General features: G+C 28.8%; 1 protein-coding gene across 2 annotated transcripts in view; it reads right to left on the bottom strand.

The window, feature by feature from the left end:
* LOC107452035 (uncharacterized) overlaps positions 1-17,999 on the bottom strand; it is a 178,067-nt gene that overhangs the window by 21,053 nt on the left and 139,015 nt on the right. For both annotated transcript variants that reach the window (XM_021147066.3, XM_021147065.3), the window contains exons 2-3: positions 9,444-9,548; positions 8,265-8,365 (exon numbers count right to left, since the gene is read on the bottom strand). In XM_021147066.3, coding sequence (XP_021002725.1) covers positions 8,265-8,365; positions 9,444-9,548 — 206 coding nt within the window. The remainder of the gene's footprint in view (positions 1-8,264; positions 8,366-9,443; positions 9,549-17,999) is intronic.

Here is a 17,999-nt window from a genome sequence, read left to right as displayed (position 1 = left end):
TATGGTAGCCATAGGTTGCCATAGACTACCATAGGCTTCTCTGTGGCAAATTTTCCTAAAGGCCAATTAATAACTAATTATATAGTTTATCAGTGTTTAAAAATTTTATTGTGTTTTATCCCCCTAAGGTTGCAGGAAATTTAAACTATACGGTTCAACAAGCTCTAAAGTTTCCAAGAGATCGATGTAAAATAATTAAACGCAATATGATCGCCCTCGTGCAATGTCAAAAATAATAGTTATGCAGAAAAAAGTGCAAAATGCTACTAGTAAAAATGATTATTTTATATAATTTTTTAAAAAAAAAATTAAGACGTGGAATGATTCTATTTGTCTCCTATTGCGGTGTTAATTCAGTCTTAAGGTCGGGCATGATTGTCGATCTCTGAATCTGCAATGATATACCAGATAGTTCCTTGTACGTGTGTTTGCAACTTGAATTTTGAAAAATTACACTACTAAAAATATCAATCAAAATGTTCTTAGCTGGATAAATAAGACATGTGTTCAGTCAATAAGTAATCAATAATAATAATACAGAGCAGATGTAGGTGACAGAGAAGGACTAAATTTATTTTACTTTTGATTTAGTTACATCTTATTTCATATGGAGATGTATCTTGCTGGCCTGCATCAAGAAGCATACCGCGAGAGCTGAGTACAAATCATTTTTTTTTATTTAAAACAATCAAGGAAGCAAATCTGCATAAATCGAAAAAAAAGGTAAATAAGTGAATAATAATAATAATAACTGCAAATGTGAAAGAAAAATTAAAATAGCAAATAACTTAGGTTAAAAAATTAAAAAAAGACACCCAATGATCAAAAAGGAATCAATGTCAAAGTCAAGTTGTCCGAATATCCGAAGAGTCTCTTGAGCCGGGTTTGCAGTCTCAATTCATCATTTTGTTGTTCTCTCTGATTTGTTTAAATTCTAAAGATGTAAATTCTTTTGATAATTTTAATGAACACAATCCTGAATTGGAATGTATCAGATCAGTAAAAAATGATTTCTTGGGTATATTTCCTATTCCTGATATCTTGGTAAAGTGGGCAGATAAAAATGGCGTGATCTTGGGCATCCAAAGCATAGCAAGTTGGCCAAAGTTCCATTTTACCATAGTGCCTTTGAACAATACATGTTTCAATATGAGTATTTTATTGTTTTATAATTTTTAAAATTTTTTTTTCCTTCTGTAATACGAAATTAGTTGCATATGGCCAATGAGATATAATAGGTTACTTTACATCATAAAAATATATATATATAATAAAAATGTGTCATTAATTTTCGTATTAAAAAAATATTTGAAATGATGGATGTTCAGGAAAAGTTTCAAATACAATGTATCATAATTTAATGCATTCCCAATATTGTTTTTTTTTAATCATAAATCTGAAATGTTCTTAATCACCAGTAAGACATCTTCTCCAATTAAATTGTCCTTTTCTCGAGGAATTGGGCTTTTAAATTTATATTTTTATTACTGTACAAAAGATTAATTATGATTATTAAATAAAGCACTCCCTAGAGAAACTGCTAAATTTCCTCACAAGCAAATCTAATTAATTAATACCAGCAAGATTAGTTAAAACTAATCTTATTAGAAGAATTCTATCAAGGCAACAAGAAAATGTTGCTGTTGCCATAAATAGAACTAGTGTTAGAAATTAATTAAGAAGTTGAGTTCACGAAAATATTTGAAAATTTAATTATATTCGCTTTCTCTTTTTCATAATGGGACAAAAGTACAAAGGTTGAAAGAATAAATTAAATTATTCTGTAAAAATAGAACAATTACAAATAAAATAAAACAATCGGGGGAAATGTGAGTAACTAAACAGATTATATATGCATACGCAAGACATATTTTCAATAAGCATATTTAAATTTTCACGCAATCGAAGAAATTTCGATAGGCTTTGGACTCTTATTTTCTTTTTTTTTTCAAGAATAATGATTTTTTTTCACGTATGCGAGTTATGACAATAATATTTAAAAAACGAAAAATTTTAAATTATAATATTTATAAAACGCTTAATTCTTCTTGTCATTAGCATGAAGTGTACTCAATGAAACTACTTAAAATATGCAAAAAATGCATGATATGGGATTAACAGCTATCAGAATATTTTAATGTGATGCAATTTAAAAAACGGTAAGTAGAGTTTGCATCTATATCAGCAAAACATATGGGGTAGGTTTAGATGAAATAAATAATTTTAATCAGTTACACGGAATACTGAAAGTAATAAAAACCAAAAAGTATATTAAACTAAGTCTGAAGTTGAACTGAAATGATTAAAAATCAAGCGCAAAGGGAAAAAAATACCGTTTATGTTAATATAAAGAAAACATCTCTTAAAATTTGAAATACATTCTAATTTGCTCGTAAATTATTTTCTGCATTTAAATGAACGTAGTCTTTTATAACAATTAAATATACCACTTTAGTATGACCTCGAAGAGAACTGATTCTTTTAAAATTGATGAATAATGAAGTTTGACACATTCAAACGAACAGTTCGAAAACTTTTAGTTTGAAGCGAGATTTCGAAATAGATTCGAAATTTCTGGATACAATCAAATTAAATTCTGAGGTGAAAACATTATAACCATGCATCTAACTATTTCTATAAAAAGTAAAGTGTACTAGGGAATTTTTTAAATGGTATTGTAAAAAGGAAAGCCATACATATTTCAATTCCATCCAATAATTGCACAATTGAAGCAAAATAAGAGTAGCAAAAAGGGAAGAAAAAAAAGTCATTCGATAAAAAAAATCGACGTACAATGTGTCGCCATTTACGGACCGCCATGATTGAATTTTTTTTTTTTAAATATTTTTTTATTTTATTTAAACGACTTAAAACTCCTCATGCACCACAAAGTATAGCATGAGGCTTACAGTTGTAAGCATAGAACAAAAGGAAGAAAAATTTGCAAATTTACATTAAAAACAAAATACTGCAAGGCTGCAAGACTTTCAATTCTTTTGACCAGTTCCGATAAGACAGGAGGCCAACAAATAATTTTTATTTAACGATCGAATCTTTATGTTCTAGAACTTAATCTTAATGGTTTGAGGGCGTGACCTCAAGTATGCTAATTAATTAGCGCAGTAAATATTTTAAGTTAAGAAATCAGACACAGAAACGCATTTTTTCTAAATAAACAGGAGAGGTGTCCAAAATTTTGACTGATTTTCACCATATCTGCAGAATTTTTTATCGAATTGAAAATATTTTTGCCTATATACTGAAAAATGTTGCCTATATTGCGTAAAAAATTCGTTTATCAAATTATAATTACATGCAAAAATAGCTTTCAATAAATATTTATTATTTTTTATTACTTAATTTTATAATAGTCAAAAAAATTTGAATTGTAATGTTTGCAATTTTTAACACCATTTTAAAGAATGTAATTTTACACGATAAAATGTAAAATTGGTCGAATAACTCATGAGAGATTGATTTTTAACGAAGCAGTATTTTTAAAACTTGATTTTTCAGGAATTATTTGACCAATTTTGTTAAATTCTTTAAAATGATACAAAAAAATTGTATACTTTACAATTCAAAATTCTTTTGACAATTTTAAACTAAAATAATTGAAAATAATGAATAATTAAAAATAATAAATAGTTACTTAAAATTTCATTTTGATTCTCTTTGAATAAATGAATTTTCTAATTTCGTGCGAAACATTTTCATTTTGCTTAAAAAGTTCTCGAGATATGGAGAAATACACACAAAAAATATTAACATTAAGTGGTCAAGCTTTGTATTGTTGTCCTTAACAAACTTTGAGGACCATAATTTCCAGATTGCGGCTATCTCCTATATATTGAAAGGTTAGAAATCAAAATTCGAAAAAAAAATAGGAAATTTAAAAAAATATTATAAAAATAAATTTTTTTTTGTTTATTCAAAGAAAGTATGTTTTTGCGTCTGATTCCGTAACTTGAAACATCGGTTACGTGAATTACTTAACATATTTGAATTCACTTCCTTGAATCGTTAAGATTGAGTCCGAGACCGAAAAGATCCGATCATTTGACCAAAAGTTTCTTCTTTTTCTTTCGCTCACTGTATAGTGCGCTTAAAATATTTTAAAATACAGAGGCACATGCAAGTTACTTCTCATTTCACTTTGTCATCAAAATTGCAGTCAATTTTAACGAAGGAGGTTTTTTAACCAAATTCTTGACTTTTTGAAGAAAAAAATACATGTAATGAGTTCTATCAAAAACAATTCGGCACAAACTGTAAAAAACATGATCAAGAAACTTCCTAAAGTACAGTCAAAATAACTAGGACTCACTCACTTGAAACAAAATGTAACACACCAGTTTCTTAATTGAAATCGCCAACAAAGACTTGTTGTTTTGTTTAAAGGAACTTTTTCAAAATTTTATTTTTAAGCCTGTTTTTCTCAATTCAAAATTTTTCACCTGGTGTGCAAGATTACTCGATTTTNATATATATATATATTTATATTTCAATATTTCAATTCCTTGGAGAGAGTATATTTCAAAAAAAATTTTTTTATTTGACTGCCTATTAAATGTTATTTCAAGCCTCATGATGATTATGACTTTTACGGGCAAGCAAGATGTCGTAATAATCTCTTTTTACTTCAAATTTAACTACAGAGAAAATTAGGTTGTAAAAGATATATGCATTATTTCACAAAAGTATTTGCATTTAAATAATGTTCGTGCTTATGGTAAACTACTGTGAAAAATGATTTTTTCTCGATGATAACAAAACACACCCCTTAACATTTACACTGTGGGGAGAGTAGATATCGACCATGTCAACCTTCATCTGTGAAAAGGTACCCACCATAGAATCGAGTTAGCATGTCATATATATACTAGTGAATCGGAATTATATTTTTGTAGTGGTATATGCACTACAGCACACCTCCTCCAGAATTATATCTGTGATGGAATTCAATGAACGAATACCACTAGTTGATTTATTCCAGTTTTGTGAGAAGCCGGGAGAGCTGTATTAAGATCACTGTATATTTTGAGTACTGAACGTGAGAGCTGTATTAAGTTCACGGTCGTGGATTGCCTTTAGCAGTCGAATGTATACAGGCCGACGATGCGTGTGATAGAGACTGAGAAGCAACAGCGCGAGGAGATGGATAATGTAGCAGTCACATGTCAACTTTTCAATGTGGATCATCTGTCCAAGTAGGCGAGTTCAGATTGATGTGTGTGGTTCTGTCAAGGTAAGGATGTTCACATCACGTCCGAAAGTCACCAATGTGGGGATGGTATACATCGACAATGTCAACTTCCATCTATGAAAATGCACCGCACCAAAGAATCGAGTTAACATGTCATATATACTAGCGAATTTGAATTATATTTTTGTAGTGGTAGATACACTACAACACTAAAGAACTTATTTAAAGAGCTAATTTAATTTAATAACAAAGACAATGCTATTTCTATGTAAAAAGTTCTAAAGATTCAAGTTTGAAAAATATTTTTTTAAGCTTTTGTAAGTCAAGTTAATTATTATTTTACTTGTATACGTCATTCCTTATGAATTTTGACCTAAAGTATTTATTCAAAAAAGTAAAGAGTTTTTAGATTTTGTCTGTATATTGATTAGTTATCTCATGATTATCTTTCCATTTTAACATCAAGTAATTTATATAAAGTATAAACAGATAAATTGTTTCATTAAAAATATTTACAGCTCACCGATTCGACAAGACAGTCACTTTTAATGATAGTGGCTGACATTCGGGCTATTAAGTTTAAATAACGTGCCAACTGATGCCCACTGCTGAACCGGAAGAGGAAATCTTTGGCCACTAATCTTACGTCTTGGAATGGACACTGACACTATTAAACCGTCCATTGCCCCTCCACCATGCCGACAGCTATAATCACCCTGTGATAAACGGACCCTACGTTTTATCGTTTGTGAAAATGCAATTGCCTCTTTAGCAAATAGGTGTTAAATTATTCGTAAGTTTTCATAAGAGGAATGGAATTCTTCGTATTGAAAATCAATTTTCTGCTTCAGTCTAATATTTGGAAACACATATTTAATGCAGAAACACTGGAAAGATCCTATTTTAAGATGCGCTGTCTGGGCTATTATTAAAATTTATCATCTTCTTTTCAGTTCAGTGCGTAAGAGAGCATTGATCATTGAAAACTGAACATTGAAAATTGAACATACATTGAAACCTTCACCGACTCTTTAAAATATGCCACGAATGTTTACAAATAACATCTTTTTTCTGAACTTTTCGTTGTACACAAAATACAAGAGTGCTAGAAAATTTGTAACAATAATTGTAATTTATGACTATGAATTACAATTGTGGTGGCATAGGAGTTTCTGTGATTTATAATATTATGTGATACTGCTCACAGAAACATTAGTAGTTTCTGTGAGCAGTTTTATACTTAGATAAAGGTCTTTGTTTACATAGATGCTTATGCGCTTAGAGGAACCGCAAAATATCGCCATGTAACTATTGATGCCTACGGTGTTTAATAAGTTTTTGTCTTAGGCACTACTAATATTATGTTAATAGGTTTTTCTCATAGGTACTAAATATATAATTATTGGTGCCAAGATACCTACAATAGGAACCATGGTGATAGGTCCTTATGGCTCAGCGAAAAGGATACGTATCGGATGAAATTGCTGATTACGGTATGGTTATCATTTGGAAGAAGGAATTAAATTTTAAACTTGAGGAAGCTCTTATAGAGTTTCTTTATAGCATTTGAACTTACTTAAAATTTTCTTTTAATATAAAATCTTATATCAGAAGAACAAGTTATTTGGAGAACAAGGTTACCCCAAAATCAGGTAACTTTTCTCCATGAGCTGTCTTCTTTTTTCTTTAATTTTAAAGAAAAAATGGTATTTTCTTTAACGTCTATTTTTAAACTTTAAAGAAATATTTATTTTGATTGGGATAGAATAGGCAAAAGTAAACTTGAGAGCAGTTAAAAAATCATCACAAGAATTCATTGTTTTTATAAATTGCAATTATACCAGACACTTGTTAAATTGTTAGATTCTCATTGCAAAATCTCTGTCGGTAATTACTAGCAGAAATAAAGAGAATTTATAATTAGCTATGTAATGTGACTTATGCAATAAAAAAATTATAATAAATCTTAAGAAATTTTTTTCTGAAATGATTTTACAGCCTCGTTTGCCTGGAAATGAAGTTTTGAAAACACGTTGGCCAGAGAAATGCTGTACTTCCCCACTTAAGGAAATGTTAAAATTTTTGCGAATTTATCTACGTACTTTCTAGAGTGACCTCTATCATCTTTTTACCTGGTGACAAAGTACAACTAAGGTTTTGAAGAATCAATAACAGCAAGATGGAATTGCAAGGTTTTCTGCATTGTTTTTTGAAAAACTGATATACCAAATTTCAAAATTAATTTCAGAGCTCGCCTACTGATGGAGCGGCGAAGAGCAAAAACAAAAAAAAACTACTAAAAATCTACGTTTTTTTTATTTTTTTCTTGTTGTGTGAGGGATTATCCCAACTAAAATATTGCTCAGTCGTTTTGTTTTTTATATCAAGATACAAAACAGTGTTCTGATGCATTTGTGGAAACAATTATTCACAAAACATTTTTTGAAACAGTTTTTAATACATTTTCTTAGTTAACACTACCATTTTCATTAGCTAACTCGTTTTAATTGAAAATTTAAAAACAACCCTATATTATTATAATTTTTCTCAGCTATTTATGACAAGTAAACGTGCATGCTTATGTCAATATTCACAAAAAGTTTTATTATTTAATGAAATTAATCATAACCAATTTATTTTATGATTTTATAAATAACCATCGTTGAACAGCCGACCCAAATTTTTTTCTAACGTTCAAATACGTAGTCTTGTAATTTTAAACCCAATCCAAAAGACAAGGAAACTCCTTGATCAAGTATTTGGAGAGAGTTTCCTTCGTGGAGGACTATTTAATGGAGGACCATGATAACCTCCCATGGTTAGTCTGGCGGCAATGGGACTCTAACGCATAATCTGTCTATCACTGAGGATATTTCACATCAGCATAGTGGTTGGTGCTAGCCGGATGCGGAATTCATATCGCCCAATCATCGATGAGATTAGAATCTGGTTCATCTCATTGGAATAGCGAACGCTTTATCCCTAAAGCCATTGCGGTTCAATCCAAACCTATTATTTAAACACTATAAAATTTAAAAAGAAAATTATGAATGTTTACCGTTTGTTTATTGAGCATCTTCGAGACTCCACAAGATAGCCCGCTATCATTCAGATTCAATCGAAATAAAACTATATTCTGATTGATTTTTGGTTCACAACCTATAAATAAATATGATCATTAGGTTCATAAAAGTCAATAATGATTAAACAATTTAATTAAACAAGCACGAGAAAAATATATTTTAATTATTCTGCAAATAAACTCATTAAAGACCAAAAGTTTTTTTCTTATTTTTTGCATTTAGGTTTTAAGTTTTTGAGAAAATTATTCAAAAGACAAAAATTTTTGACATTTAAATGCTTTTGTAAAACAAATTTTCGTCATATTGTTCTTCCGTAATGATTAATTTGCATTTTCTTAAGCAGTGATTATTAAGATGATATTATTATTTATTAAGTTGCATTTCTGAGCAATTATTCGAGATGAGATTTTTTAAAAATAACAGGAAATTTTCTAAAACTTTAAGGCTTTTGCAAAGCACTTTTTAATTTATTGTTCTTGTGCATTTATTATTAAGTCGTATTTTCTTAAAATGCTGTTATTAAGTTGCATTTCAAAACAATTAATCGACCTCGCACTTTTGAAAATTAACAAGAAAATAATTGATTTTTAAGAGCTTTTACAAAGCAAGGTATATTGTGGGGTATGATTGGTATATAGTTGCAGCGTATTCCTTATTAAGTTGCATTTTCTCATAAAAACAGAAGCTCGTTTTCAAAGTTAACTAAGCTTTAGACGCTAAAATATTAAAGTTTCAATTTTGAAAATGCATGCTTGATTTCTCTGTTATAAATATCGATTAAAAATTGAAGATAACTTATTAATTTTTAAAATATCAGTTATTCCTTATCACTAAATTTCGCACAGACAGAACTTAGTAATATATAAAAAGTTTATTTCTTATAATTTCGTATTTTGATATTTTATTATACAAACAAATTTTTTTGCACGTTATTATTATGTTTTACCATCTAGATGTTACTTTTTAGAATACATACTTATTGTGCAGTAATTAAAACAACCTGCGATCATTAGTTTTTTATAACTTTTTCTAAATAGATTTTTAGTATTTTAGATAAAAAGAATACAAATAAACAAATAGAATAATACAAATAGAATAAGAAAACAAATAAAGTGTAAATGAAAATAAAATACATGAAAAAAAAGAGTACTTACCAGGGTAACCTTTGAGATTTTGCAAATAAACAATCGAAGACGGATGATTTGCAAGATTCATATTAACAGTCATTATCTGTGAACCACACGTTACATTGTAGAACACTGAAAAAAAAAGAAATATTTAAAATAGTTGAAATTGTTATTATTTTACGTGCTCAAGAGATTGTATTTTAAATATTAGCATTAATAATTACATTGTTTGAACTAATAATTAAACAGCTGAAATTAAAATAGTGCAAAATTTGAAGAAAAAAAACATGTGATTACATAAAATTACTCTACATTGCGTAAAAAAGTGAGGTTTTGTGATGAATGAATTACTGAGATTTTAAGCAAGAGGCAATTTGGTGTTTGCATTCGAGAAGAAGTGAAAGGATATTACCTATCCATGAGGTTTAAATAAAATATAATTGGATACTTGTAAGCGATGTCAAATATAAGGGACGAACCTGACTGGTTTCTGAATCGACAAATACCATGTTTATTCCCACATGACGTCACTAATCAATCTTCCAATATTAAATCCAATGCCCAATTTTAGAATTATACAAGTGAATAATTCGTCTTTTGTTGATACTAGAATAAAATTTCCGCAATTGGTTCATCAAAATGCATAATTCATGATTACAAGTCATTTAACAGACATTATGAAAAATTAACAGACTAAAATTCGTAATCTTTTGCTTTTACTTTTCAACTATGGTTTTTATATATTCTCTTCTAAGCAAATTAATTAGAAATGCAAAACCTGTTCTTCTTGCTTTCAGGAAAGAAAAATACAACTGGAAAGCGAGTTATATTATCAAAAATTTAGCAACTTTTTCTTTTAATTTATTTACAGCATTGAGTAATCAATTCACAACGTGAACATATTGATCCTGATGTTTAAACTTGTAGGCTTGAACATAAATATTAACGTGCCATATATGTAATTTTATGTGCCAAACTAACCCTCAATCACGTCAAATGAATGAGAATCACCAGAAAGTTTTCATGGTTAACCGGGCTTTAAATAAATTTGTCCATTACAATTTATTTACTAATGTTTTAATCCCAGCCTATATCACAAATAAAGAAATCTAGAAAGTTGAATGAAGTACTGCTACAATTCAAAATGTTGAAATTACGATTCAAGTTTACAACATTTGTTTGGTGACAAAAGCTTCAAAAAAAACCTACACACATAATTTCAGAATTTTTTCTAAAAGAAAATAGAAACATCAAAGAAATATTTCATCGCCTACCAACACTTTTTTTTCAAAAGAATTCCTTTAAGAAATATTTTTGAAACTTAATTCTATAACAAATTAATGACATTATTATTTTCCACATAGTTTTTTTTTAAAAAAAAACAGCCTAAAATCAGCTTCATGGTTAGATATTTTATGAGATCCCAAATTTAGTAGATAGAAATATTCGAGTAATTTAAAACGCCCGAGAATTCATGTTATATAACTTATAGATAGTTCTAAATAAAATTTCAGTAAATATTCAAAATGTTTGACGGTTATTAAAACAAATATATTTAGCGTTTATTATTTTTTTCATGAAATCTCATTCCCCCTCTATTAATACCTACATTTCACTACACATGGGTGTGATATATCAGGTCATCGGGGATATTATATCCAGTAATACTATTTTGTTCACCGTCACTGAAAAGTCGACCCAATTTAGGGTTTATGATTACGTGGCCTTGCAATTTTGTACCCAATCCAGAAGACAAGGGAACACCCAAATTAAATATTGAGAGAAATTTGCCTTCGTGATGAACCTGAGATTTGCCTTTTTGATGGAACTAACCTGCATTTGCTTTACATGAAGAGGAAAACTACTAAAATCTTCCCCGGAGAGCCTGACGGCAAGGGGACTCTAATCCACTATTCGTCTACCACTGAAGATATTTTACGTCAGCACTGTGGTCGGTGCGAACTGGGTGCGTAATTCTTATCGGCCAGCCAGTATACCTTAAAACCATCCAGCTTCAGATCGATGCTAACCTGTTTATCTAGGAAGCAAAGGTAGCCGGTGCGCAATGCTCACTACATTGCATAACTAATGCCATATGTTATGAAATTGTGAAGCCTTAGCCTCCATGACCGCACCCGGTAATTTTAATATTATTAAATATTAATTTACATAGTTGTGTCAAATCTTTATAAAAATCTTAAGACCATGTTCTTCATACGTCCTTTATATAAATAGATAAAAAATGAGATGAAAACCATCCAGTTTCAAATCGATGCTAACCTGTTTATCTAGGAAGCAAAGGCAGCCGGTGCGCAATGCTCACTACATTGCATAACTAATGCCATATGCTATGAAATTGTGAAGCCTTAGCCTCCATGACCGCAACCGGTAATTTTAATATTATTAAATATTCATTTACATAGTTGTGTTAAATCTTAATAAAAATCTTAAGATCATGTTCCTCAAACGTCCTTTATATAAATCGATAAAAAATATCAGCATTTTAAAATATTTTTCTAATAAGAAAAATTCTTCAAAATGGTGTAGACTACCATTTTGCAGTCCAGCTTATTCCGGCATACACTGTGTAATAAATAAAATTCTGCTGCCATATCTGGTCCAACTCTAACACTATAATAGTTCCTTTCGAAAGATGAAATATGTGAAGAATTTTATGATAGTACGAAACTTTTATTGTTAGACTTAGTCCGAACGTTTATTGACTGTCAAGACTTTCTTTATGAGATGAGTCGGATATAACCGATGCGGAAGGCGGAGATGGGTGTAGAAGTTTTCAGAATTTATGGCGTTTAAAGTTTTCCTCAACCCCTGCTTCATCGTTCTAACTGATTTTTAACATTTTGACTTAGACTTCTGATATTAATATGAAATGTACTGCAAGATTTAGTTTTGTCTGTGCAATGTTGGAAAATATTGCAAACAGGAAAAATAGAATTTGAGGAGGTTTTGTTATATATTCTAAAGAAAATTATATACACGACGCAAAATATTGAAAATATTACACTAGGGAACAATTTTTCTCTGTTTTTTGATTTAGGAGATTTTTTTAACAGATTTATATTCTTTCGTATCATTGCTTTCAAATCTACAATCAGTTTTTCTCTCCAAGCTACAGATTTTTTAAATGTCATCTTTTATTATTTTTTTATTTTTATTTTTTAAAATGTTTTTTGCCTAATTGTAAAAGTTTAAAAACTTTATATATAACAGGAAATGCATAATTATTGCGACATACTTTACCGGGAATTAAAGCACATCATCAGGATTAAAATGGCACAGGAACTTTAGCCTGGAAATGTTGTCATACGCCGCTAGAGACACTCCTCTATTATGCTTTAAAACTGATCATAAAAGGAAAGTGTCCCTGACCGTGCTAAATGAAATTTCCAGATGTGGATCCGTATGAAATTTTAATCATGATAATGTGCAAACCTGACTCCTCTATAAGCTTGGTACACCTTTTACTCGACCCTATGTTCCATATGTAGCGCTTTTTTAAACTTACGCATTACGACAAAAATATTCTGAAATACTTAATTTGTAGCTTTAGGAGAAAATTTAATTTCAGATTTGAAAATCCCTCGCGTATTAGGCGAGATCAATTTTTTACATTTAGATTTATTTGTGAAAATGCAACAAAAAGTTTGTTCCGCTTAAAAGAATAAAACATTTCTTGAACTATTTTCGAAACACATTTTAGCTGAATAAAAATGTGATCTTTATCAGACTTTGTTGTGTCATTTCCTTGATGAACTAGACGCAGCTCAAATTGCGCGTAGAAAAAAATAGCCGTACCTTCCAATGCGTATCTAAAAAATTGATGTAAATTAAAATGTGTGTTTACAAAAATGTAAATCATTTAAAACGTGAGATTGAAAAAAATGAGCGCAATTGTTGAAAAACGCCATAACTTTTGATTCAGTATTTTAGCGTACTGTTACGATCATTAAATTTTAAATTAAGAAAATTAATGTGTTGGTCACAGTGTATGTTTCTTTTTTTTTAATTAAATTTATTTTTGTCGATTTTTTTTTCGCCTTTTTCAAGAATGACGTAAGCATAAAGACTAAGGTTCAATGTTTAACATTTGACAGTGAAATGTTCGATAAATGATTCGTCTAGTTTCATTTAAAGGCAGTTTGAGTTATTTCTAAAATTCTAAACAGGCATTTGAAATTCCGCTTTTAAACTCAAAATGGCAATTCAAAGAGCTTTCATTGTTTTGAATAATTCAATGTTATCAGAAATTAATTATACTAGAGAAAATGGTGAAGCTCTTTAACATAACAGTATTTTTCAGTAGATGATAAGGTATTGAATTCAGGTTTAGACATTGCGATTTAAATATAAAGTGTTTCGCTTTCAGATTATGATGGATAGTTTCATTTAGTTCACCTGAAAGTTACCATTTTATTTTACATTTTGAAAAAAATTTGTTTAGAAAATATGCAGAGTGTTTTATCCTTATCAAAAATGGCGAAAACTATACAAATAAAAGGTTGCAAATTATTACCTAAGGGACAAGATAAAAATACTATCGAATCATAATAAATTATCACTAAGGAACGTGGAAATGAACAGATCAAAACTAGTTTGATTGCTGTTATAAAAAATTTAAATTTCAAAGTTGATAAATTGAAACACCTAAAGTCTTATTAGACAATCGAACTTCTGCAGGTGTTTTTCGTCATGCCCTTCGCATTTATATTTCATTTGATTTTGATGACGGTTTTGTTTTCCCTTTTCTTAAACATCAGTTTGCGATAATGTGAATATTATTTTGACTTCAAATGACTGAGATGAACTAGGTGAAAATATAGATCATAACTTGAAAGGAGAAACTATTTAAGACAAAAACTGAGAACTTAATGGGCATAAATTCCTTTAATTCTCTTTTATTAAATGCATGATCAATCAGTGCAAGGCATACTTTTAATCAGCTTTAAAAAATAAATCTATTTAGCAAATTATACTGACATAGATAATATAGAATAATGTCAGAAATAATGCCTCAAAAACAACTTACAGAAGAATACAAATGACCACTCAAACATTCTTCCCAAATCTATTCCAGTTTCTAAACTATCTTTTCTAACGTTCTTTCTTTATCCAATTTATTTATTTCTTTTTCTTTCTTTCTTGTTTTTTTTTTTTCAAATTACATTATACATCTCATATTTCTTGTTTTCTATCTTTTGTTCTTCTGAATTCTTTTTTTTTGTACTTTTTTTTGTTACTTTAAACGCTTTAAGAGTGTGAATTTTTTCCTTTAGTTTTGGCAACAATAAATGTAAAAAATACAGTAACAAAAAAGTTCCTTTTTTGTACTGTGTGTGTAACATTTGGCATTATTCTTTCCTGCGCTCCTTCCTTTTGTTGTAATCTACATTTTTGAATTAGATTTCTACTTTCTTTGGATTTTTTGGAGGTTTTTATTCTTTCATTAATGGATTCGTTCCCAAGACAGGAAAAACAGAACGAAGAATCAAGAGCAAATGAAATCCTGAGATAAAGCTTTGTTTGATTTATGCTATCTACTAACTAAATTGTAATTAAGAAAGAAATCTTTATTCTCAATTGAAAAGTGTGTGTTACTTCGTTCTTTTGATTGCATTATAAATTATCTTTTGTGCTTATAAAGTATTATTTAAGCAAGCAGGTTTTTTTGTGAATGAGATAAATAATTAAAGGGTCTGTTCCTTTTTTTTAATAAATGTCCCCAAACGTCGGATTTTAATTCCACTTTTTTCCCTTTTAACAGCTTTGCGACATTTAATTCAAGCATTTAATTTCGAAACCTGTTTCAATTTGCAAACTTTTTTTCAAAAAATTTCTTTTTCCTATCTGTGGTTTTAATCAATTGCAATATTTTGTTCCAGTTTGTTAAGCTTTTAGAAAGATTCGCTTTTTGTTTAGTTTATGTTCTAATTTTGCTACGGGATTCAGAACTTGAAATAAATATTATGACGCCACAAGTAGACATAGATTAGAAAATCATAAACTCAAGAATAATTAACGCATATTTATTTATTTTTATAATTTATTTTTCAGAAATTACTCCTCTTTTTTCTAATAGCATAATGTTTTCAAAACTTAGAGATGTTTAAATATCGGAGTCATATATATTTTAGAAATATAGACTCTTTACGAAGAAAGAGAAAACTGGCCTAATTTACATGGGGAATAAAATCTAAATCCTGGATAATTTTATGAAAGCTCAAATAGTGATTCCTGATTACAATTTTATTGAAAGAGATCGAATCGTTTTGCTCGGCCTATCTCCCGTATTTCTACCATTTAAAGCCTTGCAACTTAACCTGAAAAATTATAGTGCGCGAAATAATAACTTTAAAAAATTTTCTTAACTATGGATTTTTTTGTACTAAAATACAATCCTAATAATTCGAAGGATCAAACTTAAGTAAGCTAAGATATTTTATACAGACGAAATCAGACACAAAAACGTACTTTTTGTTTGAATAAACGTACAAGTTTTGTGACAGGTTTAAATTCTTGACCCATAAAATATGGGGAACTGTATGGGGGGAATTATATGGGGAATTTATGGTATAAGGGGAATTTTCTTAAATATGGATTTTTTTGTACTAAAATAAAATCCTAATAATTCGAAGGATCAAAACTTAAATTAGCTGAGATATTTATACGGATGAAATTAGACACAAAAACGTACTTTTTGTTTGAATAAACGTAAAAGTGTTGTGACTGGCTTAAATTCTTGACCCATAAAATATGAAGAAATGTAGCCGCAATTTAAGATATATAGTCCCTTTCCAAAACTTTAAGAATGAGAGTGGGAGAATTTTTATTATCTTAGGTTAATTTTATTTTATTCAAACTGAATAGTATTAAAACAAATGATATTTATTATAATTAATTTCACAAGAAAAATATGACTAATTTCAATCGAATTTCACATTTTTTTATCTAAAATTACACAGTTATAAAGGGCGTAAAAGTTTTTATACATTGAAATCAAGATGTTTAAGACAATTATTAAAATAAATAATAAAATGAAAAACGAATATCTTTTTTTGCGGAAAACTGTTTTTTCTTTGGATAAAACGGTTTTAATAATCGTGTGACCAAATTATTTTATTACCTTAAACTGTTCTAGAGATAAAGTGAAATGCACGAAAATGTGAAATTACCATAAAGTAAAAATCTTCGGCGCCTTTCTTTATCCTAACCTTTATCAGATCACAACTGCCTCCCATATTTTGAGGATAAAGAAAAGTTTATTTAAAGAAAGAATTTTTTTATCTTCTGGACAAATATTTCAGCCTATTTAAATAAAGATGAAAATCGAATAATTAAATCAAACTTTTTTGAGAAATTCGTTTTTTTCCTCCTACGTACGCGCTTGAACAATTGGAAGAAATTTTGAAAACAAGCGTTGTAAGGTTTATCCTTATAATCAATATCATTTTAAAATGAGAATTTAGTTTCGATTGCATAAAAATAATGTGGAATTCGATAAAATAAACTCTTTTTAAATGCAATGGAAATTTTTAAAGTTCAAAAGTGTTTGTGCTGCATATTAAAAAATAATAATAAAAATGCGCCGGTGTTCTTGCATACATTTGATTTTGATACATTAGCAAGCTATCTCATAGCTTATATTTACTAAGATCTTATCTAATTACATTTTTGCCCATATTTGAAATTGTTTGGCAAATTTTATGATATTAGAGATACAATTACGATTTGATTACTACTAAATGTATCTATGTTCATTTTAATGTATACATTCATTTTTCCTAGAGATTGACCTAATAAGAAACTGAGCTTTTTGCGGAAAAATTGAAAACGAAAACGAAGTGTAAGCAAATTAAAAAGAAAAAATAGAATCAGCGAAAAATCACTTCAAAGCAACAAAAAAAAGTTTAAAAAAATAATGTTATAAGCCTTGGAATACTTTAAACCACAATAACGTAAATTTGCTGAAACCTAAAATTTATTCCTGCATTTAAACGCAATATATAACAGCGCAAATCAAACCATCATTTATTTAATAAATTCAACTAAAATACAAAAATGCGTGAATATAGTAAAATAGAAATTGAATACGAAATAGTTGAAAAAATTAAAAAAAAAAAAATTAATAGTTTGCTTTTTTTAAATTCCAGTCATTATATTTATGTGTATGTTTAGGTATTAGGGTTCAGACTTGAACCAATTTGGCTACAGGAAAGAACACCCTAACCAGCCACCCATACATATTTGGAGCAACTATTTACCAATGAAACCAAACGAAAATATTTACTCTTTATAGAAATCAAGTATTCATACCTAATTTGCTACATGTATATATTTTATCCAGTGACAAATCCAATGATAAGATTGATCTTTTATTAAAAAAAAAGCTGAGAAGAAAACCAAAAATAAATAATTTGAGAAAAAATATCTGCGTAAAAATTGTTGCAAAATGATGGGGACAGAAAAAGGTAAGACACAGAAAAAAATAAAGCTTGCTGTTAGAAATTTTAGAGCCCTTTGACTAAAAAAAAATTTGTAAATTTTTAATAAACTTAATACTATGCC

Source organism: Parasteatoda tepidariorum, chromosome 3, assembly GCF_043381705.1.
Source record: "Parasteatoda tepidariorum isolate YZ-2023 chromosome 3, CAS_Ptep_4.0, whole genome shotgun sequence".
Taxonomy (NCBI): domain Eukaryota; kingdom Metazoa; phylum Arthropoda; class Arachnida; order Araneae; family Theridiidae; genus Parasteatoda; species Parasteatoda tepidariorum.
The sequence above is the reverse complement of the archived record's forward strand: the minus strand, read 5'-3'. Positions and strand labels throughout refer to the sequence as shown.